The 27,090-nt window shown below is 42.8% G+C and overlaps 1 protein-coding gene across 1 annotated transcript in view; it reads left to right on the top strand.

Annotated features, from left to right (window-relative positions):
• Positions 1–27,090, top strand: part of NUDCD3 (NudC domain containing 3) — a 44,724-nt gene that overhangs the window by 6,216 nt on the left and 11,418 nt on the right. Inside the window, exons 2-6 of the mRNA XM_082254899.1 lie at positions 8,158–8,358; positions 8,434–8,705; positions 17,797–17,929; positions 23,510–23,653; positions 25,674–25,862. Coding sequence (XP_082111025.1) covers positions 8,167–8,358; positions 8,434–8,705; positions 17,797–17,929; positions 23,510–23,653; positions 25,674–25,862 — 930 coding nt within the window. The 5' untranslated portion in view covers positions 8,158–8,166. The remainder of the gene's footprint in view (positions 1–8,157; positions 8,359–8,433; positions 8,706–17,796; positions 17,930–23,509; positions 23,654–25,673; positions 25,863–27,090) is intronic.

Below are 27,090 nucleotides of genomic sequence, written 5' to 3'. Positions count from 1 at the left end.
CGCCACTACCGGATGTAATTCTGCGGCCATCTTGAGTAAGGGAAGAAGCCATGGACAGCATTGGGGAAGCTTCCCTTGCAGGGGTTTGCTGGTGGCTGAGTGAGGGGCGGATTGGGTCCCATCCCTCCATCTCTACTTCCACCTTCTATTGTTTATATAGGCCGTCCCCAGAATGGCGGCGGCGCTTTTCAGGAGGGGCTGGCGTGCTCCCTTCTCTCCAGGATCCTTATGGTGGAGGACTTAGCCCCCCTACCAGAGGCTGCAGAACAAGGCCCCAGACTTGCAGTGGTAAGTGTAAGGAATGATGTGGGTGAAGTGCTGCCTTTGGTGGGCAGCTGCTTCGGGGGGGGGGCCTTCCATGCATGTCTTAAGTCTGATAGATCCTCCCCTCTGTCTGTTTTTGTTTCTTGCTCTCAGTCCAAAACACAGGAAGCTGCAGAGGCGGTAGACAAAACAAAAAAGGAATACTGCCGCACTTGTGGCGTAAAGATCCCGCCCGGATACCGACAAGCTGTTGTGCCAAAGATGCTTAAAAAAGATTATCGAGGAGACTAAGTTATTGACAAAAGATTTCCTAGATTTCAAGAAGGAAATTACATCCACTCTAAAATCCCTTCAGGTATCCATTAGCGAAATCAAGAGTGCGTATCAACCATCAACATCATCCGCTAACCTAAGGAGTGCACTTCGAGAGAAGACTCGGAGATCTCCAGCTGCCCCTCAACCACAGTTGACCTCCTCTGACTCTGAAGAGCTAGGGGAGCTCCTCTTTCAAGATAGCTCTGATTCCGATGGTGAACCAGACCGGGCAGAGCCCCAAAAGATACCTAAACACCTGTTCCCAGCAGAAGAAATGGAGGAACTCCTTAACTATCTACATAATAGAGGATCTGCAGAAAGTTCAGACCACCGATTCCGTTTGTGACTGGTTATATAGGAGGGCTTACGAGGCAGGGGCGGCAGGATTTCAGCCTAACATGGCCAATACTTGTGTAGCCAGGAATGTGGCATTCTGGCTTGAACAACTCCGTGATCATCTAAAAAAAAGTCCCTGGCATGGAGGAAGCACTGGATTTCTTACTCTTGATAGAAAAGGGAGTGGAGTATATGGCTGACGCCTCTGCAGAAGTTGTTAGGGTTTCAGCTCGCACCACAGGCCCAATTAACGCGGCAAGAAGAGCCCTCTGGCTGAAGACCTTGGACAGGGACTACGCGTCAAAGAATAAGTTATGTCCCTTTGACTGTAGCTTACTGTTCGGTCCGGAGCTCGACAAAGTGTTGGCCAGGTCAGCTGACCTGTCCTAAGGATTCCCGTCCTAAAGAAAAGGGAAGCCGAAAAAGTTTTCACCCTAGAGGAGAAGCTCAATCCAAAGGGGAAAAGACAAATCATCAATGAAGATTGGTCTTTAACAAAAACAAGGGGAAGTCGAACATCCTCTTCCCCCAATTCCGGGCCCCACAGTAATGAACCCCAATGACACCAGCCTACCGGTGGGAGGAAGATTACAGCATTTTTTTCCATCAATGGCAAAGTTTCTGTGCAAACCCTTTCATCCTGCAAATAATCAAGGAAGGATACAGGATAGAATTCATGACAAAGCCACCAACCAGCTTCCGTGTCACATCTCTCCCAGATTCACTACACCTAAGGAAAGCCGTGGAGGTAGCTGTCACGGAGCTGCTAGAAGAAAGAGTGATCATAGAACTACATCCTTCTTGGCAAGTGTCGGGTTTCTACTCCCAAGTTTTGCTCAGGACAAAACCCAAACATTGCCTAATCCTAAACCTGAAGGGCCTCAACCGATCGATCCAATATAGGAAGTTCAAGATGGAAACCATCTTCACAGTGAGATCCTTACTTCAAGAGGCGGCCTTGCTGGTAACCCTCGACCTGAAGGACGCTTACCTCCATGTCCTGATCCATCCCAGCCATCTGAGATTTCTGAGGTTTGCTATCTGAGTGAAAAGGCAAACCAGTCTCTTCCAGTACCAGGCTCTTTCTTTTGGAATCTTGTCAGCTCCTCGCATATTCACAAAAATCGTGACGGAAGTCATGCAGGAGCTCAGATTTAAAGGAGTCCAGATAGCACCATATCTGGACAACTTTCTAATCTATAGTCAGACAAAAGCAGAAGTGTTGGCAAACCTTCAAACCACCAAAACTTTCCTTACCTCATTAGGCTGGAAAATCAACATACAAAAAAATCAAACAGAATCCCATCCAAGACAGTGGTATTTCTGGGTTACACTATCGATTCAGTAGCCCAAAGGATCTTCTTGCCGCAGGACAAAATAATAAAACTGATCAATGTGTCAAAACAGCTGATCACCGCAACCAGAGCGACAAGAAGGAACATAATGGTCCTCCTAGGCCTCATGTCGGCTTCCATTCCAGCAATTCAATGGGGCCAACTTGGCATGAGAGCACTACAGTGCATCTCATAAGCCATTGGGTTGGCAAGACAACCTTGCTGGAGAAGGAGATCTCCATCCCTCTTATCAGAAAGTTCTTAGCTTGGTGGCTAAAAAAGGACTCGCTGACAAAGGGAAGGCTCTGGTTTCCGCCTATCCAGGTCAAAGTCACCATGGACGCAAGTGCCCAAGGTTAGAGAGCCCACATAGGCCACCAGGTAAGACAGGGAGCCTGGAACTATACTGGGCCAGAAGTTTCCTCCAATTTAAGGGAGCTCGTGGCAGTATGGGAATCCCTGCACGCTTTCCAGAAAGAAACTACGACAGACACATCCAGGTGCTATTGGACAATGTCACGACGGTGGTGTACATCAACCACCAAGGGGGCATGCATTCAAAACCTCTCATGAGGGGGGGCTCACGGCCTACTATCTTGGGCAGAAACTCATCTGCTCTCCCTTTCAGCAGTCCACATAAAGGGGATGGTCAACTTTCTGGCAGCTCTTCTAAGTCACAGACAGCTGGATGCAACAGAATGGGAGCTGAACCTCAATCTTCTCAGAACTCACTCTAAGATGGGTTTTCCCAAAAGTGGACCTGTTCGCCACAACGAGCAACAAGAAAGTAGCAAATTGTCTCTAAAACGAGAAAAGGATTCTTTAGGGATAGGCTCCTTGGGATTTCCTTAGCGATACAACCTCGCCTACGAATTTCCACCAATTCCAAAGACAATTGTGGAGATAAGTGTGATTCTTCTAGCGCCTTACTGGCCAAAAAGGGCATGGTTCACGCCTCTGAAAAAGATGGCGGAAGAGGACCCTTGGGTCCCACCGAGCCAGAACGATCTATATCACAATCAGGAGCTTATCACCAACAAATCCAAACCTTGAAACTTTCAGCATGGATCCTGTATTGAGCACGCTGCTAGATACCGGACTCGCAACCAAGGTGGTAGATACCCTACTACATAGTAGGAAGCAAGTAACCTGAAAGATTAATGGCAAAGTGTGGACAGAAGAGATATACTTAAAAAAAAAAAATGCGGTCCAAAAATAGAATTCTGCAGAGCACAAGTACCATTCTAGACTTCCTCCTGAAGGGTGCAGAAGCCTGGCTAGCTGTGAGTACCCTCAAGGTTCAGGCGGCAGCGCTATCAGTATTCCTTGACATGCCGATCAACAGTAATCCGTTAGTCAAAAGACTTTTCAAATCCATCGAGAGAACCCATCCTAGCAAGTGCCTGAGGGAAGCCCCCTGGGACCTCTCATTGGTGCTCAAGGCCCTCACTGTAGACCCTTTTGAACCTCTCGCGGAAGCATCCCTTAGATCCCCTCACCCTAAATGTAGCATTACTGGTTGCCATCACATTGGTCAGGTGTGTAAGTGAGCTGCAAAAAAATAACCTTTCCTCGCGATCTTTCCAGATAAGCTGGCTCATCAGCATTTCATCGATCACAGGAGTCCTTATAACCAGGGAGAAGAAGTTTTTTGCTACACTGGATGTCAGGAGATGCGCCCTACGTTATTTGGAGGTCACTAAACCCTTCAGGGAGGCGTCCAACCTCTTCATATTGTGCATAGGCACTCACAGGGGAAAATCGGCATCTAAAAGTTCTATAGCTTGATTGATCAAGATGGCGAAAGATACAGCCTACTCGACCCAAATCCAGACCAGTCATCCAGATGTGAAGGCTCACTCCACTCGCTCTGTAGCTACTTACTGGGTGGAAAAGGCTGGGGCATCCATTTGAGCAAATTTGCCCAGCAGTCACCTGGTCCAGTGACTCCACTTTCATGAGACACTACAGGATTGTTCTGGTCTCTGCCCAAAATCTGACCTTTGGTCGTGAGATCTTGTAAGAGGTAGTCCCACCCTAGGTATGCATCGATGGGGTCTCATGTGACCGTCCTGGAGGACGACTTGGGAGTTATTACCTGATAATTCCCTCTCCAGGAATCCTCCAGGACGGTGGACCCCCCACCCTTACTACAGTAATAGGAAATTGTTAACTAGATATATCAGGCTATTATCCTTTGCTGGTGGGTGGCCATTTTAAATCTGTGCTTGTGTTTCCTGCAGGAGGAGGAGCCTATCTCTCATGTGACCGTCCTGCAGGATTCCTGGAAAGGGAGGTATCGGGTAATAACTCCGAATTTTTAACCTACAAGGTAAAGGCATAATGTGCTAGTATGCATCGCATACTAGCACATTATGAAATGCTTATCTTAGAATAAGGCCCTCCAGCAGCAAACTGTCACCGCTGTCACAAGGCTTCCATCTTCACCCGGTCTTCCTTCCGGGTACGCGTCCTGTGGCCTTCTGATTGGCCTTGCCGCAATGGCATCACCCCCACGCATGCACGCAGGAGTCACGGACTGCGGCCTGAAGCTCTGAAGGGACAGCACAGGTATGTTGTCCCTTCAGATCGCATGCGTCTGTGACGTCACCGGCTGCATGCAATGGGAATATCTCCTAAACTATGCAGGTTTAAGAGATATTCACTGTACCTACAGGTAAGCCGCCTTATAGGCTTACCAGTAGGTACAAGTTCAAAAACAGGGTTTACTTCCACTTTAACAGATTGTGGTGTAAATGAGCTCCTAATCCTATCTAACTGTTCAAATTGGAGGGCTGCATATTTAATATTTTTTTAAAGTGTGCTGCACTTTTGAAAAGTTCTACTTGTAGCATGTTCAGTGCCTTGCTTGAAAAACACACCTTCCATTATAGTGAATAGAAGCGTACCAAAAACGCACCGCACATTTATTTTATTTTTTTTGAGGCACGTGTCTATTTTGCTCAGGTAACCAGGAGGGAAAACGCATGTAAAATGTTTTATGGTCAAGACAGGAAGCGAGAAGAAATCCCTCCACAGTGAGCTAATCCTAGATTGTCACTGGAACCAGTGTCCCCATTGGAAGATTTCCCTTTTATTACTGTTCTGGCATCAACCCTAAATTTGGTATTTTCTTTTACCTTCAATGATACTGGTAAACAGGACAAATAGGGGGAATCTCCCTAATGGGGACAAAACCTGTTCTAATCCCTCCACTCTATCTAAAAATTTAAAAAAAAGGTTGCCTTTAACCCTGGTCCCATCAGGGCGCCTTTGAAATCGTGCTACTTTATGGGTATTTGGTTTTGACAGGTACCCGCTCCTGCCTCTGCCCAGATTGACTAGGCGATCTGAGCAGAAGTTTGGCCCCCTTCCCTCGCCCCCCAATCGCACCGGCCCTAGAAGGCTGCGAGACCATGCACACTGCGCAGTGGGAAGCCTGCTGTGAGGCTGCAAGGAGTCCTAACTGGCGTTCCACAGTTGGCATGGCAGCGCCGGGGACCCGAGCGCCGGCAAAGAACCGACCTGGGCGAAGACAACACTGGATCCCTGAACAGGTAAGTGTCCTTTTTATTAAAAGTCCGCAGCTACAGTATTTGTAGCTACTGACTTTTATTCATTTATGCCAGCATTGTCCTTGCGCGATACTCTGCTGGCCATGTCCTGTGCTGCCATCCTTCCTTCTTACATCATTGGGAGCTGAATGTCTTCAGGTTCTTGCAGTTGCCTTTGATGACGCATTGGCAAGTTTTTTTTTTTTGTAACGCAATGCACATTAGTGCATGATTATATGTTCTAGTGTGCTGTGGCGTACATCCATTGGAAACGTTTGTTATTGTGCCATTAAGAATGAATGGCATTGAAGCACACACAGCGCTACTGTGTGAACCCAGCCATAAAGTACCCCTTGCTTGTTTTTACTAGGTGATTAGTTCAGGAATTCTGATACTTGTTTACAGAATGTTTCCTCCTGGTCAATGACTGTAAAGTATGTGAAGCCATACATAGGCAGGCAAGTACCAAATTCATAAAAAAAGCAGTAAGTGCCGGTACACACGTATGTGATTCGCACTTCAATGCTATAAAAAAATCGATGTCTGTGCAATGCAAATTCAGCCATACAGATTGCATGGCTGAATTTGCATTGCATTTGGACCAAAGTCGCGCAGGACCCTTTTTTTGGGTCCGCACCAGAATTGGATCGCATGGGTGTGCACATCTATGCGATCCGATTCATGCCCGGACTGACCATTCGCACTGCGATATGTGAACCGATCTGGTGTTGTTAACTTTGTATTGATACTCCCAGCAGTTCGCATATGGCAGTGTGTGAACTGCCTGCGAGTCGGGTGCAATGCTGGAACCTGCGTTGGATTCGCAGGGTTCCCACATTGCACCAATGTCACCTGGCAGGCTGGCACTAATGGTCCGAGGACTCCCTACCTATGGGGCCAGTCTCTAAACAGTGCTGGCACGGTGGTGTGGGAGGATGGAGAATGTATCGCATGCTCCTTTATACATTAGGTTTGTAACTTTTTATTTTTCCATGTGAAGGAGTGTAGAAAAAGCATTAAGAAGCTTAGTAGAAGTACCTACAGACAGGGGCCAGAGTGGACGTCAACCTGTTGCTTTGCTCTGCAAGAGCAAAGCAGCATACCAAATCCCTCAAAAACTTCTTTTTTTTTTCTCTGGCTCATAAACATGGCCACATTTAGGCTCCTTTCACACTTGTACGACTCCAAAGTTGCACCGACTTTGGTGCAACTTTGATGCATCTTTGACGCAACTTTGGATGGGTGCAACATGGATACGACTTTGGCTTTGACCAGTTTTAATGGACAACTGTTGCACACAAGTTGCATAGTATAACAATTTGGTATGACTTTCATGCAACTTCTGAGGGTTAACATGGAAGTCTATGGCCCTGAAGTTGCATGAAAGTCAGACCAAAGTAGTGCGTGAACTACTTTGAAGTTGCTGCAACTTTAAGTTGCGCATATATGAATGGTTATTATTGGAAAACATGGGGAACGACATGTCGTGCAACTCTGATGTCCAAAGTTGCATGACAAGTTACACAAGTGTGAAAGGGGCCTTAGTGTTTAATGTAACATTCTGGCCTTTTTTTGCATATGGGAGGCCCGTGTGCTGCGTCCACCTGCCCATAGATATGAATAGCTCTGTGTAGGTATACACTGGTACTCACAAATATATACCAGCATATCCACTTGCTGACCAGGCCTTTTCTGTAACTTTTTGTTTTATATATATATATATATATATATATATATATATATATATATATATATATATATATATATATGTATATATTTTTTTTTTTTTTTTTTAGCAGAGTACCTACAATATAAAATGGCTATCGTTGCAATGTTTTATGTCACACTGTATTTGCGCAGTGGTCTTTCAGGTTTTTTTTTTTGGAAAAATACACTTCAATGAATTAAAACAAAACACAAAAGTTACCCCAATTTTTTTGTATAATGTGAATGATAATGTTACGCCAAGTAAATAGATATTTAACATCTCATACTTTAAAATTGCTCACGCTCCTGCAATTGCGACAAACTACGGTACTTAAAAATCTCCATAGGAGATGGTGTAAAAATGTTTTACAGGTTACCTGTTTAGAGCTACAGAGGAGGTCTAGCACTAGAATTATTGTTCTCATTCTAACAATCGCAGCAATACCTCTCACATGTGTGATTTGAACACCGTTTACATATGCGGGCATGACTTGCATATGCGTGCGTTCGTTTGTTCCTACAAAAGACGAGAGTTCTTAAGTGCTGGATAAATATGAGATCTCACATTTTCCTTTTTAAAATAAATGACAATATGTCTGCTGAGAAACACTGCAATGTAACCCCACCCCGTTACATTCTATCTGCAGGGTGCTGTCATGGAGTTGGAGATGTCAGACCGTTATGACCATGCTTTGCTGGGTATCCTGCAGCATGTGGGGAACATCCAGGAGTTTTTAAATGTTTACTTTGGGTTCCTGTACCGCAAGACAGACTTTTACCGGCTGTTACTGAGCCCTCAAGAGCGGATGGGTTTCCCCCCGGGTGTTGCCCAGAACATGGTGCTGCAGGTGAGTATTTGGCTTTTACAGTGTGCAGTACCGTGTAGACCGTGCTGGAGGTGAATCACACTTGTCCTCTCTCAGACATTCAAAAACTACGAGCAACTGGCCTTGAAGGACCATGAGCAGAGGGTGCGGGACTTGGAGGAGAAAATGAAGAAGCAGGACGAGAAGTTGGCTGAGATTGGCGAGGCACCTATGGCAACAGAAGAAATTGTATTGGAGACACCGGCAGATGAGTCACCTGGGGAGCAGGAGAAGTCAGAGGATCAGCCAGAAAATTCTGATTCACCAGAAAAATCTGCAGAGGCGGAGGCCAGCACCAGCAGTATGGACAGCTCAGCTTCTGCATCCAGGTAAATTGATCAATAAATTAGACACAGATGAAGTATTCTTTACTATGACCTTTGTTTGTTTGTCTACAAGAGGTATTTTATATATGGAAATTGGAAGAAAGTAAAATTTAAAGCTTTCTCCATAGCAACCAATCAGATTAGCTGTCATTTTTTAAAATCCATTTAGAGACACAAAGCTAGACATTACCCAGTCAAGTGTAGCATCTATTTCACATTTCAGGTGGAAGTCTAATGTGTCAATATTTTTTTATTAATTATGATGCAGAAGTGAGAGCATTATTATTATTATTTATTTATTTTTTATTATTATTATTTTTTTTTTATTAGGGGGGGACGTGACCGAATGCAGTGTTTTTTTTTTTGCATGAAAGTGCATTTATGCTTTAAATGAACTCGCCAGGGAAATCATTTTGCAAATGTTTGCCACTACAGACTCTATTCATTCAGCAACTGTATTTTCACGAAATACAAAGCTTTAGCTATATAAAATAAGCACTCATTCTTTTTTGTCACTGCTGATTTTACAGGTTTAAAAAATATAGAGATATTTGAGCGCACATTGACTTCCTGAACCCCTTCATGACAGAGGGTAAAACGCCTGAACACAATTTTGCTACTTTGACGTGTTTGTAAAACTGTACACATCATCAAAACTACTTTGTATACCTAGGTGAATTATACCGTGTTTTTTTCAGGACAAATTGGGCTTTCGTTTGGTGGTAAATGGTAATAGATATCTCCTACAGTGGGTACGGAAAGTATTCAGACCCCCTTAAATTTTTCACTCTTTGTTATATTGCAGCCATTTGCTAAAATCATTTAGGTTCATTCTTCTTCCTCATGAATGTACACATAGCACCCCATACTGACAGAAAAACACAGAATTGTTGACATTGTTGCAGATTTATTAAAAAAGAAAAACTGAAATATCACACGGTCCTAAGTATTCAGACCCTTTGCTGTGACACTCATATATTTAACTCAGGTGCTTTCCATTTCTTCTGATCATCCTTGAGATGGTTCTACACCTTCATTTGAGTCCAGCTGTGTTTGATTATACTGATTGGACTTGATTAGGAAAGCCACACATCTGTCTATACAAGACCTTCCAGATCACAATGCATGTCAGAGCAAATGAGAATCATGAGGTCAAAGGAACTGCCTGAAGAGCTCAGAGACAGAATTGTGGCAAGGCACAGATCTGGCCAAGGTTACAAAAAGATTTCTGCTGCACTTAAGGTTACTAAGAGCACAGTGGCCTCCATAATCCTCAAATGGAAGACGTTTGGGACGACCAGAACCCTTCCTAGAGCTGGCCGTCCGGCCAAACTGAGCTATCGGGGGAGAAGAGCCTTGGTGAGAGAGGTAAAGAAGAACCCAAAGATCACTGTGGCTGAGCTCCAGAGATGCAGTCAGGAGATGGGAGAAAGTTGTAGAAAGTCAACCATCACTGCAGCCCTCCACCAGTCGGGGCTTTATGGCAGAGTGGCCCGACGGAAGCCTCTCCTCAGTGTAAGACACATGAAAGCCTGCATGGAGTTTGCTAAAAAAACACCTGAAGGACTCCAAGATGGTGAGAAATAAGATTCTCTGGTCTGATGAGACCAAAATAGAACTTTTTGGCCTTAATTCTAAGCGGTATGTGTGGAGAAAACTAGGCACTGCTCATCACCTGTCCAATACAGTCCCAACAGTGGTGGTGCTGGCAGCATCATGCTGTGGGGGTGTTTTTCAGCTGAAGGGACAGGACGACTGGTTGCAATCGAGGGAAAGATGAATGCGGCCAAGTACAGGCATATCCTGGACAAAAACCTTCTCCAGAGTGCTCTGGACCTCAGACTGGGCCGAAGGTTTACCTTCCAACAAGACAATGATCCTAAGCACACAGCTAAAATAACGAAGGAGTGGCTTCACAACAACTCCGTGACTGTTCTTGAATGGCCCAGCCAGAGCCCTGACTTAAACCCAATTGAGCATCTCTGGAGAGACCTAAAAATGGCTGTCCACCAACGTTTACCATCCAACCTGACAGAACTGGAGAGGATCTGCAAGGAGGAATGGCAGAGGATCCCCAAATCCAGGTGTGAAAGACTTGTTGCATCTTTCCCAAAAAGACTCCTGGCTGTATTAGATCAAAAGGGGGCTTCTACTAAATACTGAGCAAAGGGTCTGAATACTTAGGACCATGTGATATTTCAGTTTTTCTTTTTTAATAAATCTGCAACAATGTCAACAATTCTGTGTTTTTCTGTCAGTATGGGGTGCTATGTGTACATTCATGAGGAAGAAGAAGGAACTTAAATGATTTTAGCAAATGGCTGCAATATAACAAAGAGTGAAAAATTTAAGGGGGTCTGAATACTTTCCATACCCACTGTATTTCTATTACCAAAGGAAAGCCAGACCAACATAGTAAAAAAAAAAAAAATTATTAAATTTAGCTGTATTTTTTTTTTTTTTTTATTTTGCTACTATAATAACCTAACAGCAAAGAACAACCCAAAATAAATTCTCCTGCTCCTGTTGATCTCAGTGATACCACATATGTGTGTTTTTTGTTGTTTGTACCTGTATTCCGGCCCAGAATCAATAGTGCTGCTTTTTATTTTTATTTTTTATCCTAATTAAAATTCTAACTTCAAATTCTAATCCTAACCAAAATATTTTGGATAATCCTACCCAAAATATACTGACGGTGACCTTTGACCCAGACCATTGACTCTGACTTTGACCCTAAGGCTCAGTTCACATATATGTAAATTGAATGTGTTTTGAACCCCATCAGATTCGTATGACATATAAAATAACATTGAGTTCTGAGCAAGACGGTGTGGTTCAGGTGCGAATTCCAGGTTAATTGAGTTCTATGGGAACGCTTCTGAATCGCACAATCATGTTCAGTTGTGTTCAGGATTCAAGCAGATTTCTCTCTTACTGCAGGAGTTGACACCCTTTATCTACTATGCATTGGCCAGCACTGAAACCGCAGCTGTGACAAAAATCCAGTCCTGAGCCTTGCAAATTTGCATCAGAATCGCACCTGAACCGCTCAACAAATGCTTTTTTTATTCACAGTGAAAATGAACGTACAATTTGCAGCAGACATGTGTGAGCCCAGCCTTACATGAGTCAGGCTTTACAGTGAGTGATTACTGTGACAGCCAATCAGAGGCTATCCTAGTGATCAGGTGATTGGAACCCGGGCTTCCTGGTTTCCGATTGTTCTTACGGGACCCGGGGCTCTCAGTGCCTGTGCTGAAAGCACACACAAACACGTACGCATATATGCGGCTTCACGGAAGAAGACCCACTTCAGTGAGGCTGCAATTACTGTATGTGTACAGTCGCAAGGGGTTAAACAGTATAAAAAAAACAGGCCCATTGATAGAAACTGAGTGTAATTTCACGTTTCGGATTCGAATATGAATAAAAATTAGCTTTTATGCAAAGGTGGGATATAATTGTACAAGGAAAGAGATTTTTTTAGGACACTATATGTTGACATGGAGAGAAATGTTTTAATTCTGGCCACTACAGAGCTCTGGTGCAGAGTAGGTGTTACCCAGTGTAGGTGCATGGAAAGGCTAGCGGTTAGCAATTTGCAGAGAGAGATTTACTGTGTTGATAAGGCAGTGCAGTTGTGCAATGCTAGACAGATACAGAGTGACTATATTGGAAAGGTAAAAGGTATCATGGTCCCTCTGTTCCAAGTAGTGATTGAGAGGAAGAGCAGGAAAAATCCCTTAGTGATATTACATTCAAGACAGATGATGCCACACTGATCAAAATAAAGAGGCAATATAAATAAACACTCTATATATAGAGTCGTACCGCTTATTCATGACGCAAGATATCATCTGTAAGAAATATATGTGTAGGATGGAATCAATTCTTCTCTTACACAGTTTTATAGCAGACCCCTAAGAACTAACAAGTGCGCTCATACGGGTATCTTGGCGTTTTGAATGCTTTTAAGTGCAGAGGAGGGGTTTGGGGTCTTATATACCCCAGATGCCTCCATCAAGAGTACCTGCTACTGCCTATTACTGTCAAAGGGATGTTTACATACCTCGTGACAAAAATACAAGTGATCAAAAAAAATTCAAAAGGACAGTGTAAAAATAAAAACTTTTCCTTTACAAAATTGTCCTATTTTGTGATCACCATATCTTTGCATGGTAAAGCTATATTTTGAATCTGGGGGGTAGTAAAACAAATGTTAACTTCTGGGTGGTTTTTGATATAGTATTATGCTGTGGAGGGGTTTTATAAGGGTTGTGTTTAAATGCTTCAAATGTTTTGTACAATGAAGGGGAAAGTATAAACTTGACATGGGACAGGTAACAAAGGAGTAAATACAATGGAACCATATATAAAAATATAGTACCATGTTTATTACGTAGTTGCATAATGACAACTACATACATGTGTACATAAAAATAGAAATAATTGGGTCCCTAAATGTACATAAAGGGGATATTGGGACTTTGCATGAGGCAATTGACAATAAATGAATCAAAATAGGTTACAACATGTTTATTACATAATTACATAAGTTATACCAACAATATACATGTGTAGAAAAAATATTTTAATTTATATATGTACATGGATAAGGGACACTTCATATATATAACACTTACAATACCTCTGCAGTACACTCCAGTATCCAATATATCAATGGGTAAACCATAAATGGTGATATTATATGAAATACAGTAGTTAAAGATGAAAATAAATAAAAACTGTAAATATGATATAAAAACATAGCTGCATCTTGAAAAACTCTACTTGTTTCATGATAAAATAACCACTTCTATAAATACATATAAGTACTGATATAAGCTTGTATAGTGACTCAACCATCAAAGAGCAAGTTAAATAGAAAAGGACGGGACTAGCCAGTCCAATGTACTTACATCAAATTAAAATACAAGCAGCATGCGGTGTTGCCAGACCTGGGCCACTGGGATAGTCTGAACGTCTGTATTACATATAATATCACCATTTATGGTTTACCTATTGATATATTGGGTACTGGATATGTACATATATGAATTATAATATTTTTATCTACACATGTATATTGTTGGTATAACTTATGTATATATAAAGGTGTGACAGAATCACTAATAAATAGATCAAACCTGTAACACTAGCAGTGCTAACACAAGACCAATAATCATAAAATTATCAGTAATCAATACAACATAAATATGTGGTATAGTAGATAATTCATAGAGTCCACAGAGAACAGCATGCAAACAAATGGAAATAAGCAAGCACACGACCCAATATTAGATGCAAATAGTCCAATTCCAGGTGTAGAGATCAAAAATTGGTGAGATAGATGTGCAGCTATCTGTAAATCAGTGCAACTCCACCATCCAGACGTGACACCCCCTCAAAATGGACACTCGCCAAACAGACGATCATTAAAAGCCTGTATACGCCAGATGGAATCTCCACCTATGGATCAGTGTGCAGCTGCGGCTTGGCTCACCAAAAGGACTCTGTCTCTCTAAAGGCAATCAGCTCATGCCCAAAACATCAAGCAAGTGAAAGCATATAACGGGGACACATAGTGTAATTCCGTACACTTTATTGTAAATATACATCAAGATCCCCGCTCCCATTAAAATGCTACTCACAAGCTAAGAAATTCAGGCGTTGCAAATGCATAGAAGAAAAATGCACATCCACCGCTGTCATCACGCGCCGACCGCCCGGTACCTAGCAAGCCGGAACTGGCAACGTGGCGTCTTGCGTTGCTATGGCGACCGCATACTCACGCTCTGACGCGTTTCGTCATCACAGACTTCAACTGAGGGCGTGAGTGCGCACGGTCATCCTATCTTGTACCTCCCCGGGCGCAGGCGCAGCTGATCACGCTCTGCAATTAAGAGAACGAAGAACAGCCAATACTTCCGCCCCTTACTACCCGGAGGAATCCGTTAGCCTATATGCAGCCTCTTCCATCAACGAGTAAGCCAATCATTGCACATACATGCAAAAACGAAAGGCTAACAAAGTTTCAAGTCATTAGAGGAATATCTTATCTACACAAAGCCTGTGCACATCCGAACCAAATTAATTTAGGCTATGCATTAGCACATGCCAGCATCTCCTAAATATAAAATATTGATAATCAATTAAACCAATATATACACAATATAGCTCATAACCGTACACATCTCTGCTTAACAGAAAATCATGCATAAGTATATTATGTAGGTATATTACCCATGCATAAGCACATAATGTGCACATCAAAAATAAAATATATCCAATACCTGTATGTAGGAAAATACGTTTGTATCAGATACAAATTTAAATATGTATTAAAATAATTTTATAATAAAAATAATTTAATCTACTAATTGTCAATAAATAAATAAATTAATTGCAAGTGAACTAGTATCAATGATAAGCATCAATTATGACCCCAATGAATTCGGAGAGTCTAGGTAAATAACAAACACCGTAAATGGCAACACAATCCAAACAAGATAAAATATAGATACACATATGAATATATGAAAAAAAAAAAAAATATATATATATATATAAAACCAGATTGAATAAATAGATACAAAATCAATAATTGCTGATAAAACAGTTATATCCAAGTCAATATTTAACCCTTTGGGATGTAAAGAGTCAGTCAGAAATATCCAATATGTCTCTCGTTTGGAGAGTTCCCTGACTCTATTAGACCCCCTCCATACAGGGTCTACCCTCTCTATACCCCAAAACTTGAGGTGAGAGGGGTCCCTATTATGGTATTTATGAAAGTGCAGGGATACGTTGTGACCTTTTGAAACCCTTTCGTAGCATCTTAGGGCCGCTGGTTGGCAGTCTGATTGATAGAGATGAATGGAGGTGATCACTAACCAACACTTCACTAAACCAACAGATGCCAAAGTGCAAGTGGAAATCCTCATCATGCCACATGCGCGTATGAGGACATTACCGCTGATTGCATTTTGGCCTAATGCCTCCATGAGCTCCTGCACTTTCTGAACTAAAGTGAACAAAAATAATAATACAAAGGAGGCTTCTGTCTCCAGTCATTGTCATGTCACATTAGTAACTCTGTTGCTGGCAGAAAACCGACAGTGACAGAATTGCTAAGAGTCCACTCCCTTTTCTCCGGTAATGTTGATCTTTTGCTGATAGGACCAGGGAGTTGGCAGCTCCTTTGCTGTGTTTTTTTTTTTTGGGGGGGGAGGCCCACAGTGTGCAAAAACAAAACACCAAAGTGACCCAAAAAACTTGAACACACACAAAACCTTCACTAGGGCTGCAGGCGGGGGCAAGGCATACTTTGGTCTTCCTAGCCAAAATGCATGAACCCCAGACCCCACTTCTCATGAACAGTAGAAACCAATCAAGTACTAGGTGGGGGCTCTCCCAAAGAGAGTCCATCCCAAGGCAGTGGAGAAAAGAACCTAATGGCCACATATCCTCCTGCTAGACTTTAGGGTAGACTTAAAGACCCACACCCCACTATCCATGAGTAAAGGAAACCAAATATAAATTGCAGTGAGAAAACATCTGGAGAGAATAAATAAGCAGGAAAAAAAATGTTCAAGACAATGGCTAGGCCTTGTGGCCTGGTAATAAAAACTGCCCCTGTCTCAGTCAAAAGGTCTAGGCAAGTGATGGTGAATCTTGGCACCCCAGATGTTTTGGAACTACATTTCCCGTGATGCTCATGCACTCTGCAGTGTAGTTGAGCATCATGGGAAGTGTAGTTCCAAAACATCTGGGGTGCCAAGGTTCGCCATCACTGGTCTAGGCTATGGTGCGATGTGCAGAAAAAATTAGGTGGTGTTTTGGCCGAGTGCTCCTTCTCACAGTGGGGTTCCAAACCCATGATAATACTAAGGGCACTCCTCTGTTGCCATTCCCAGGGGGCACTTAACACTGCAGGTTCTCTGCCTCCCTCACCCCTGGCTAAGCAAGGCAGCACCACTTGAATTAGGAGGCACTTGCCACCTCAGAATCCTCCACACCAGGGAAATATTCCTGACCTCCACCTTTATCCAGTAGATGTATATTCAGTTTCTTTCCATAGGGAAGATCCTTTGCTATTGCACACTAGCAATTGGGATTATACGGTGTTCCAGCCACTGAGGGAGCAATGTCTTTTAGGTATAGCAGAGTTTTACTTTAGCAATTCTGCTGCTGGCGAGGTGATTGGCAATTCTGCCGCTAGCAACAATGTAACATCAGCCTTCTAATGCCTCGTACACATGCATCGATTATTGGCCGGGAATTTTCAGCCAACGTCCGATCGGCCGATTTTCGGCTTGTTAGTATGATGCTTTCAACAACCGACTCCTACTTTTCGGCCGAATAAAATCTGGTGTGCAGGCTATAAAATTTTTGTTGGCCGTCAACAGAACGGCCGATTTTCCGTCAGTCAGTACAGATTTCGGCAGACAAAAATCTGATGAGCAAGACTGGGCATGCTCAGAGAAGAAAAAACACACGGAAAGTAAACCAGCACATGACATCACTTCTGAAGTAGATTTTTGTTGGCCGAGAAAATTCGTGTGCAGCCTAGAGCACATTCCAACCAACACAACAACACTGGACAAAAGACGGCCGATCGGTCGGCCGATAATCGTTGCGTGTGTACGAGGCATTAGACTTCAGCCTTCTGGTCCAAAATGGGTGTTGGCTGGGATCTGGACAGCAGTAATGTTCTGCTGGCAGGTGCCTTTTTAAATACAATTTAGATGTTAGGTTTTGAAAAATATCCTTAGTCAAACATGTGTAAGAGCTGCAGCAATGTTGAGTCATACTACTGAGTCACAAGCATAATGTATAATGTGATGAGGAAGGTTCAGTAAATGAGAGTAATCAATATAGCCTTCAAATACACTGGAGCTGAGCCCTACGGAATACATACAGAATAAAGAGTCTAAAACTAGGATTCCTAGTAGAAAATTTAGAAATGGGTTACGTTGTCTATAGTAACCATTCATTTGCTTGATTTAATTTTTGCTTTTAAACTTGACAAATGATAGCTCGAATCTGATTGGGCTAGTTTGTTTTTTCTAATGATTGTGTTTCAAATCAGGAGCCAGGATGATTCCCAGATGGACCCAGACAGTTACAATGGTGCGGTGAGGAAAAACTACATATGGTCCCAGGATTACAGTGACTTAGAAATTAAAGTACCAGTCTCCAAGGACGTGGTGAAAGGCAAACAGGTAACCAGGACTCATTACATAATACATAGTCTGTCAATTAAATGCATAAAGCTTGGATACATGAAGTAGAGTGTGTTTGGTATGCTAGGCTCCCAGCAGAGGGCATAGTTTACTAATTTAGTAAATAAATAAAAAGGAACTGGCTTTATCAGACACACAAGGAATATGAACAGTCTAATGGCTCGTTTCCACTGAGCTTTCTGGTACTGTTCGGTTCGGTACGGTACGCTATTTATGCCGTTTCCATTATGAATGGTACCCTAATTCCGAACCGTACCGTACCACTTTTTTGGTACCCTTTAGTTGGGGTACCAAGCACATTAGTACTGTACCAACAGGGTGGAGCTACACTCTGCAGAACTTTGATTGGTTGACAGAGAATCGTATATCACAGCTTTCCTGCTACACCACGCCTATAATGAAAGGGTACTATTGGCAGTGGAAACGCAATGTGTACCGTTCCGAACCGTACCGTACCACTCAGTGGAAACGAGGCATAAGTGGCCTGTGTGCTACTGCAGCTATTTAAATTGAACACATCCTACTTTGTAGTTTTGAAAGTGACTGCAAGAGGAACATTTGTATTTGTTTCTTCCGGTATTGAAGCTGACTCTTGCTTTTATTCGCCCAGAGGTGGAAATGCCGGAAAGTGTAGTTGCTACGAGCAATAAAAACTTTTCTTCCTTCAGATGCAACTAAAAATAAAAATGGAGCAGGAGATGGGGTGCCCTAAAATATGTTAGCAGTGCATTTTTTTTCCTCCCCGTTAATGAGTCACTGTGCCCCAAATAAGGTTTGATTTATAAAATGGCTTTGCAAACAATATTTTACCAAAATTTACAGATGTCTGTAAAACTTTCAGAAAATGATGACTGAGAGCCCATTCACGCCAGTCAGGTTTGCTTTGGTCTGTTAAATGTTGCATGTTAACCTGCATTGCATTAAAACATTTTAACTGACCAAAAATCGTGCATGCAGCATTTTCGGTAGAACACCACGAAAAATGAATGGCACCAAATCACACCACTGTGCGTTACCATCCCACACTGGTATGAACGGGACCTGAAACCAAGGTGGCATAGCGGGGAAATTTTTTTCCTACACACAGATGACTTCCTTCTAATCACATAGAAGTTAACCGCTGTAATTATGTTGGTTGTATTGAAGACTTGCATAAACCAATAAGCTGTGTAGGAAAGTAAAATATATCCATAAAGAAAAAACTCACAGTGCTATCCTAAAACTATGCACTGGAATAAATGGGTGAATTAATATGTTATTAAAATATTTTCTCGGTTATATATTCAAGTGCACAGTTTTAGGATAGCACTGTAAAAGGTTTTTTCTGTATTTGTTAAAGGGATATAATATCTTTGTAACAGCAGCTGCCCAAATAGGGGAACTTATTTGATTATACACTACAGTTAAACATACTTATATTTGAGTTTTAGCCCCGATTCACGTGTAATTCGGAGCGCACTGCTCCCAAATAACATGCGATCTCACGTGCGGTGCAAATTTCAGCCATACAGTTTGTATGGCTGAATTTGCACCGCATCCACACTAAACTCGCACCCGACTTTTTTTTTTTTTCGCAGCAGAATGGGATCGCATAGTGGTTCACACTAGTGCGATCCAATTCTGTACGAACTTGCAGATCGCACTGCGATATGCGATTGCAACTGGGGGTTGTCGTTAACTTTTGACACCCCCTGCGTACTGCATATGGCAGTGTGAACTGCCAGGGGTGCGGATGCGATGCGGGATCACGCTGCATATTCGCAGCGTTCCCGCATCGCACAAGTGTGAACCGGGACTTGCGGTATATCCATGTTTTGATATCTGTGCAAGTTTAGGAGCTTTATGTCAGAAAATGAAAATGTTATTAGTAGCTCTCTTGCACAACCCTTGTGACAACTTTGTCTAAAAGAATGTATGCTGACTGCATACATCAAACGTGTAAACTGAAGTGTATGTAATTTCTAAACAAATCTTTTTTTGGTGTCTGTGCCCTGTTAAGGAGATCTCTCTTCCCTTCCTGTCCCAGGGACACAGTAGGAAGTAGGAAAAAATGTATTAGAGGGGATATCTCCTCGTACACTATTGTCACCAGATACCTGGTGTTACCTTTTGGGAGACCCCCCCCCCCCCTCTCACGTTCCTGTGTTTAGTCAGAACTTTTGTATTTCCCATGACTTTCTCTACCAGAGACAAATAGAGAGATAATTGCAAGTTCTGACTTTTTATACAACCTCAGAAGCTTAGCCCTCATCTCTATCTATGACCATGCCCCCTTGGCGTAGATGTATGACAAATGGCAGTAATAAAAAAAAAAAAAAAAAGGCATTAGTGTCTTAGACATGTGGGCTTTGATTGACAACCTTTTTATCGACTTTTACCTTCTTTTTTTACTGCTTCTAAGCAAGAGGCAAGACAGCAGCTCCAAGGTAAAAGTAAAAGGGTCTTAGGATCCCTTCACATATAGGCGTTTCGGATCGTGGGCAGAATCACCACGATTTTGCCCGCAATCCCGAATCATTGCAAATTGCGGGACGCCCGTGCGATTCCCGTGACTTGCAATGGCACCCCAAACTTGACATGATTTTGCAGCGATTGTCGCCCGGCGAATCACAGTAAAATCGCACAAACAGATTAGCAGCACGCCTGTCGCCCAAAAGAAGTTCTTGTACTTTTTTTTTGGGGGGCGACAGGCATCCCGCGTTACTGTTTGCCCGATTTTACCGCGATTTGTCGGGCGACAATCGAGCCACATTTGGGGTTCCGTTGCAAGTCACGGGAATCGCATGGGCGGCCGACGGTTTGCAATGATTCGGGATTGCAGGCAGATTTTCGGCGATTCTGCTTCGGATCCAATACAGACTGGAGAAGAGTTTATATCCTGATTATGCATTTGTGTATTTTTCTTTTTAATATATTCATACATTGCAACAATGTATACCGTTTTCTAAACATTGGCAAATAGAAGGGTTACTTTAACAATGAGTATTACCTGTGTTTCTTGACCAATGTTCTGCATTTGCAAATTGAGAAAATGATGTAATAGTCCTCATGCTGTGGATGAGTGATATGGCATCTGTGGGGAAACTGCTTTGCCATATTGATCTGTCAGTGTTGCCAACCTACCGGATGGCAGTTTACTGACATGACACCCAAAATTTACTGGCATTTCCAAAAGTTACAAAATTGCAGTTTTAAGTGCAAATTTCTGTATTTAGGCTACAAACAAGTACAATATGCAATAGCTATGTGATTTAAGGTAGATGTTAAGGCAAAATCCATATTTCTTGTTTTATTTTCAATATACAAAGTAAGTAGCTCAGGGATAGGACTCAGGAGGGCAAGAAATTAAAATTGGCAGACACGTACACATGAAATTGGCTTTCACATTGACACTGACAGCAGTGTGCAGCAGCATTGAGTCACAGTGACAGTCTCTCTCCACGCCAGGTGGTCGGTTCAGTCCACTCCAGTCCAAACCACTGACAGTACCACACACGAGGCTCTGGCCGCTCGGCTCCCTTGCAATATGACATCAGATGACGCGCTCAGGCACCACCTTCGCCAGATCTGCCTCCTGCTGGTGCCACCCAAACACACTATACAGGTCCCTCTCAAAAAATTAGCATATTGTGATAAAGTTCATTATTTTCTGTAATGTACTGATAAACATTACTTTCATATATTTTAGATTCATTACACACAACTGAAGTAGTGCAAGCCTTTTATTGTTTTTAATATTGATGATTTTGGCATACAGCTCATGAAAAACCAAAATTCCTATCTCAAAAAATTAGCATATTTCATCCGACCAATAAAAGAAAAAGTGTTTTTAATACAAAAAAGTTAACCTTCAAATAATTATGTTCAGTTATGCACTCAATACTTGGTCGGGAATCCTTTTGCAGAAATGACTGCTTCAATGCGGCGTGGCATGGAGGCAATCAGCCTGTGGCACTGCTGAGGTGTTATGGAGGCCCAGGATGCTTCGATAGCGGCCTTGAGCTCATCCAGAGTGTTGGGTCTTGCGTCTCTCAACTTTCTCTCTTCACAACATCCCACAGATTCTCTATGGGGTTCAGGTCAGGAGAGTTGGCAGGCTAATTGAGCACAGTAATACCATGGTCAGTAAACCATTTACTAGTGGTTTTGGCACTGTGAGCAGGTGCCGGGTCGTGCTGAAAAATGAAATCTTCATCTCCATAAAGCTTTTCAGCAGATGGAAGCATGAAGTGCACCAAAATCTCCTGATAGCTAGCTGCATTGACCCTGCCCTTGATAAAACACAGTGGACCAACACCAGCAGCTGACATGGCACACCAGACCATCACTGACTGTGGGTACTTGACACTGGACTTCAGGCATTTTGGCATTTCCCTCTCCCCAGTCTTCCTCCAGACTCTGGCACCTTGATTTCCGAATGACATGCAAAATTTTGCTTTCATCCGAAAAAAGTACTTTGGACCACTGAGCAACAGTCCAGTGCTGCTTCTCTGTAGCCCAGGTCAGGCGCTTCTGCCGCTGTTTCTGGTTCAAAAGTGTCTTGACCTGGGGAATGTGGCACCTGTAGCCCATTTCCTGCACACGCCTGTACACGGTGGCTCTAGATGTTTCTACTCCAGACTCAGTCCACTGCTTCCGCAGGTCCCCCAAGGTCTGGAATCGGTCCTTCTCCACAATCTTCCTCAGGGTCCGGTCACCTCTTCTCGTTGTGCAGCGTTTTCTGCCACACTTTTTCCTTCCCACAGACTTCCCACTGAGGTGCCTTGATACAGCACTCTGGGAACAGCCTATTCGTTCAGAAATTTATTTCTGTGTCTTACCCTCTTGCTTGAGGGTGTCAATGATGGCCTTCTGGACAGCAGTCAGGTCGGCAGTCTTACCCATGATTGCGGTTTTGAGTAATGAACCAGGCTGGGAGTTTTTAAAAGCCTCAGGAATCTTTTGCAGGTGTTTAGAGTTAATTAGTTGATTCAGATGATTAGGTTATAGCTCGTTTAGAGAACCTTTTCATGATATGCTAATTTTTTGAGATAGGAATTTTGGTTTTTCATGAGCTGTATGCCAAAATCATCAATATTAAAACAATAAAAGGCTTGCACTACTTCAGTTGTGTGTAATGAATCTAAAATATATGAATGTCTAATGTTTATCAGTACATTACAGAAAATAATGAACTTTATCACAATATGCTAATTTTTTGAGAGGGACCTGTACGCAGACACTTGGATAGTCTAGGCCGGCTCTGGACTGGAACTGTGGATGCGCGGTTCCGAGCCGAACGTCTTAGCCATTCTTTTTGCTGGCAACCTTTTCCTGTCACTGGCATTTACTGGCACGAGAAAAGTGCTGTTTTTTACTGGCTGCCAGTAAAAATACTGATGGTTGTCAACACTGATCTCTGTCTAGATTTTGGACTTGCAAAGTCTCCTTTGAACGTTAACATGTTTCTAATGCAGATCTAGTATCTGCATAATCTGTGGAGTAAAAGATTTTTAAAGGTACATCAGTGTATGCCATAGATTTGTGCCTTAAACCTATGCTTCTCTTCACTATTTCCAGGTGTCCGTGGACCTACGGAATACATATATCCGTGTGGCAGTGAGGGACAGTCGAGGAGAATGTGTCTTGATGGATGGAAACTTTACTCACAAAATAAATGCGGAGACATCTTTATGGAGCCTGGAGCCTGGGAAATGTATCTCGGTAATAGGATAGAGGAGGGCCCATATGTAGCTCATTATTTCCTTGCAGCAGGTGCAAGCTTAGTCTTTATATAGTAGGCACTGTATAGCGCATTCTTAAAGATCAACTCCAGACAGCTAGTAAAGTAAATAAACTGCCAAGCCTTTGCCGGAAAAGTTGCAGGGTTGCAATCTTTAGAAAATCTAGTCAACACAATTTTCTTATTCAGTGGGGGAAACAGGAGGGCTATGGGGTCTAAATTACTGTTTTTTTAACAGACGTTCTTCATTACATTTTATATAAGCAATGCAATGATTATGTGCAGCACATACAAGAAAGCAAAAAGTAAAAGTAAAGCATCACATGCAAAAGATATACATACAGTCCGCAAAAGGGTATATAGTCCTTTGCAAAAGAATACATATAGTCCAGGTGTTGGAACATCAATATATTAAGATAGTCACTTAGGTATCATTGCATAGTATCCAACAATAAAAAATATCCTAAATGAGAGGAGGGGGGGGTAGATAGGAAAAGGGGAGAAAAGACAGTGAGGGGAGAGGAGGGGTAGGAGTTAAGAGCAGAAAACGTAGTGGAAAATAGACCAAATTCTTGTACTTGTTGTCATTTGTAAAGCATTGGCCTGGGTAAGATTGAAGCTACTAAATGATAAATAAAGGTTATACCGTATCTTAGTATTAAACCTCTGGCATGCACCCAGGCCGCCCCAAATTTTATTGAATGTCTTAGGCCAATTATGTCCCATGTACATTAGTTTATAGAAAGATAGAACAGCATTCACAGTGGATCTCCACATATGAATGATAGGGGATAAGACCATTTCCATTTAGAAGGCACCATAGAAAAGGAACAACCGCTTAAGAGAAGTCGTAGCAATATTATCACATATATCCAGCGAAGAATCAAGGGGTTCACAGTAATTGTGAACCTACTAATTGCATTAGGATCCCTAATTACATTATGGCAACACTGTTTTTTATATAGGGGCAGGTTCAGACCATATGTTTATCAATAAACTCTGTGTAGAAATTGTGATTGGATAAACCTGTATCTGGCCAGGATCATAAGGGCAGGTATTGTTGCACTCTCTCGTCCCAGGCACCATCACTTAAAGTCAGAATATCCCATTGCCAGGAGCAAAATAATTGAGAATCCTTACACATGAGACGAAGATACAAGGACGAAAGGACTCTATCCACATAATAGGAAATTAGAAACTTTACCACAGAATGAGAGACCAGGACAATAGGCATAGGGAATTGGGCTTATGCTGCATGTAGGAGAAACCTAAAGAACATCCAGGTAGGAAGGTGAAATAGAGCTCTCAGTCTATCAAAGGTAAGAAGATGATCCTCAGGCATTATATGTTGTATGATTTTCAATCCCAAACCCAGCCCAAACATTAGGATCAGGTATATAGCAGAGGTAGGGAAGAGTTGGGCTTCCCCACAAAGGTGTGTAGGGGATATATAATTTGCCTCACTAATATTCACACTCATCTGCCTCCAAACCATAGCTGTACTCCTCCAGAAGAATCCCTCATCAGACCAGGATGGGTATAAAACAGGGTTCCTCAACTCCCGGGTCGGGAACCGGTGCTGGACCGGCTGGGGGTGTGCGGCAGGCGGGCTAACTAGCACAACCTGCACTGCCACCCTCCTACCACCAGAGGGCACCCACTTCCCTTCTTCTAGCACCACTACTCCCTTTCCTCTCTGTGGTTACCTTACCTACGGAGGAAAGGGGGAGAAGAAGAGCCGGGCCGACCCGGAGGTGATAGGCTGCACACGCCCACATCCTCCCAAGGTGACAGGTTGCGCCAACACACGCCCCCCCATCCAGGTGACAGCCTGAACACACTCCCCCACACTTGTAACCAAGTTTTGAAGGTTTGGGTGGAGTTGGTTTACGGTTGCCAAGATGGGGGGCGGGGGGTATTTGAACTGTTCTACCACCACTTTTATCTTGCAAAAAAAAAAATTACTGCATAATTGTGCCTTTTTTTTTTTTCCTCCCATAGATCAGCTTGAGCAAGTGTGGCGAGTATTGGTGGAATGCAGTCTTGGAAGGGGAAGAAAAAATAGATATAGACAAAATTAACAAAGAGCGCAGTATGGCAACAGTGGATGAGGAGGAGCATGCCGTATTGGACCGACTTACTTTTGATTACCATCAAAAACTACAGGGGAAACCACAGAGTCATGAAATGGTAAGTTCAGCAAAGGATTTCTTGTACAAAAGTTTTTATTTTAAGAAAAGGCATAAAGATACATCAAAACAAGGCATATGTGTACACTATAGAAATCAGCAAAGGATTTCACCACTTAAGGTGAATGCTTTGCCCTTGCAGGGCAAATAAACAATTTTATTGTATAGCCAACCCGCGCAGCATCTTATACTTAAGCTTTCCAAACATTGTTAGATTTCTTTAGTTCAGTCTGCGGGCTGATTGAAAGAAATGTAGTAGATTTATACATGCTAAACAGCACAGATGGATAAATTCCATGTTGGGCTATTGTATTCTGACAGGCACTGGTGGTCCTGTCAGAATACTCAAACAGCCACTACATCCCCAGCCTCCCCTGTATACTTACTGCATCCTGATCTCGAATTAGCACTGTGCCCGTGAGCAGCAGCACTGCTGTCTCTCTCCCTCCTCACAGGACTCAGATGCAGCAGAACTCAGATGCTGTCAATCACAGCTTGTGAGGGAGAGCTGGGGGTGAGCAGGGCCAAGTACACAGTGCAGATAAAGATCAAGCCCACACAGTTGCTCCCATTGCATGGGACTTGCTATGGGGGGACTCTGAAGGCAGGAGGAGCCAGGAGCACTGGCGAGGGACCCCAGAAATGGAGGATCGGGGCTGCTCTGTTCAAAACATTTTCACAAAGCAGGTAAGTAAGATATGTTTGTTATTTTAAAAAAGTCCAACATTTACAATCATGTTAAGGGCTCTTTATAGGAAAGATCAGCATCTGAACCCAAAGAAGCTGAATAGATGGTAAATTGGGGGCATTACAATTAAATTTAGCCCTGGTTCACACTGATGCGATGTGGGAAACGCAGTGAATCCTGTGCGTTTCCTGCGTCGCATTTCAATCCTACGGCATCCATGTGATCTGCTGGGGGTGTCGATGTTAAATTAACGACACCCAGAAACAGCTTGCAAAACGTTGTGCGATTACCAGAATGAGTGTTTACACCCATGCAGGAAAAAAGGGTCCTGCACCATTTTTAAAATGCAATGCGATTTTAGCTCAAATCACACCACACAGACATTGCATGTGATGTGCACAGGAATGTGGTGTAATTTCTGTGCGAATCACATGCGGTCTCCCACAATGCGCAAGTGTGAACCCAGGCTCAAATAAACGGTAACCAGTATTATGCATTATATTTAAAAATGATACTACTTTTATATGAAAGATTTATAGTC

This window comes from Pelophylax lessonae (assembly GCF_965119305.1).
Source record: "Pelophylax lessonae genome assembly, chromosome: 4".
Lineage (NCBI taxonomy): Eukaryota > Metazoa > Chordata > Amphibia > Anura > Ranidae > Pelophylax > Pelophylax lessonae.
This window is presented reverse-complemented; position numbering and strand designations above follow the sequence as displayed.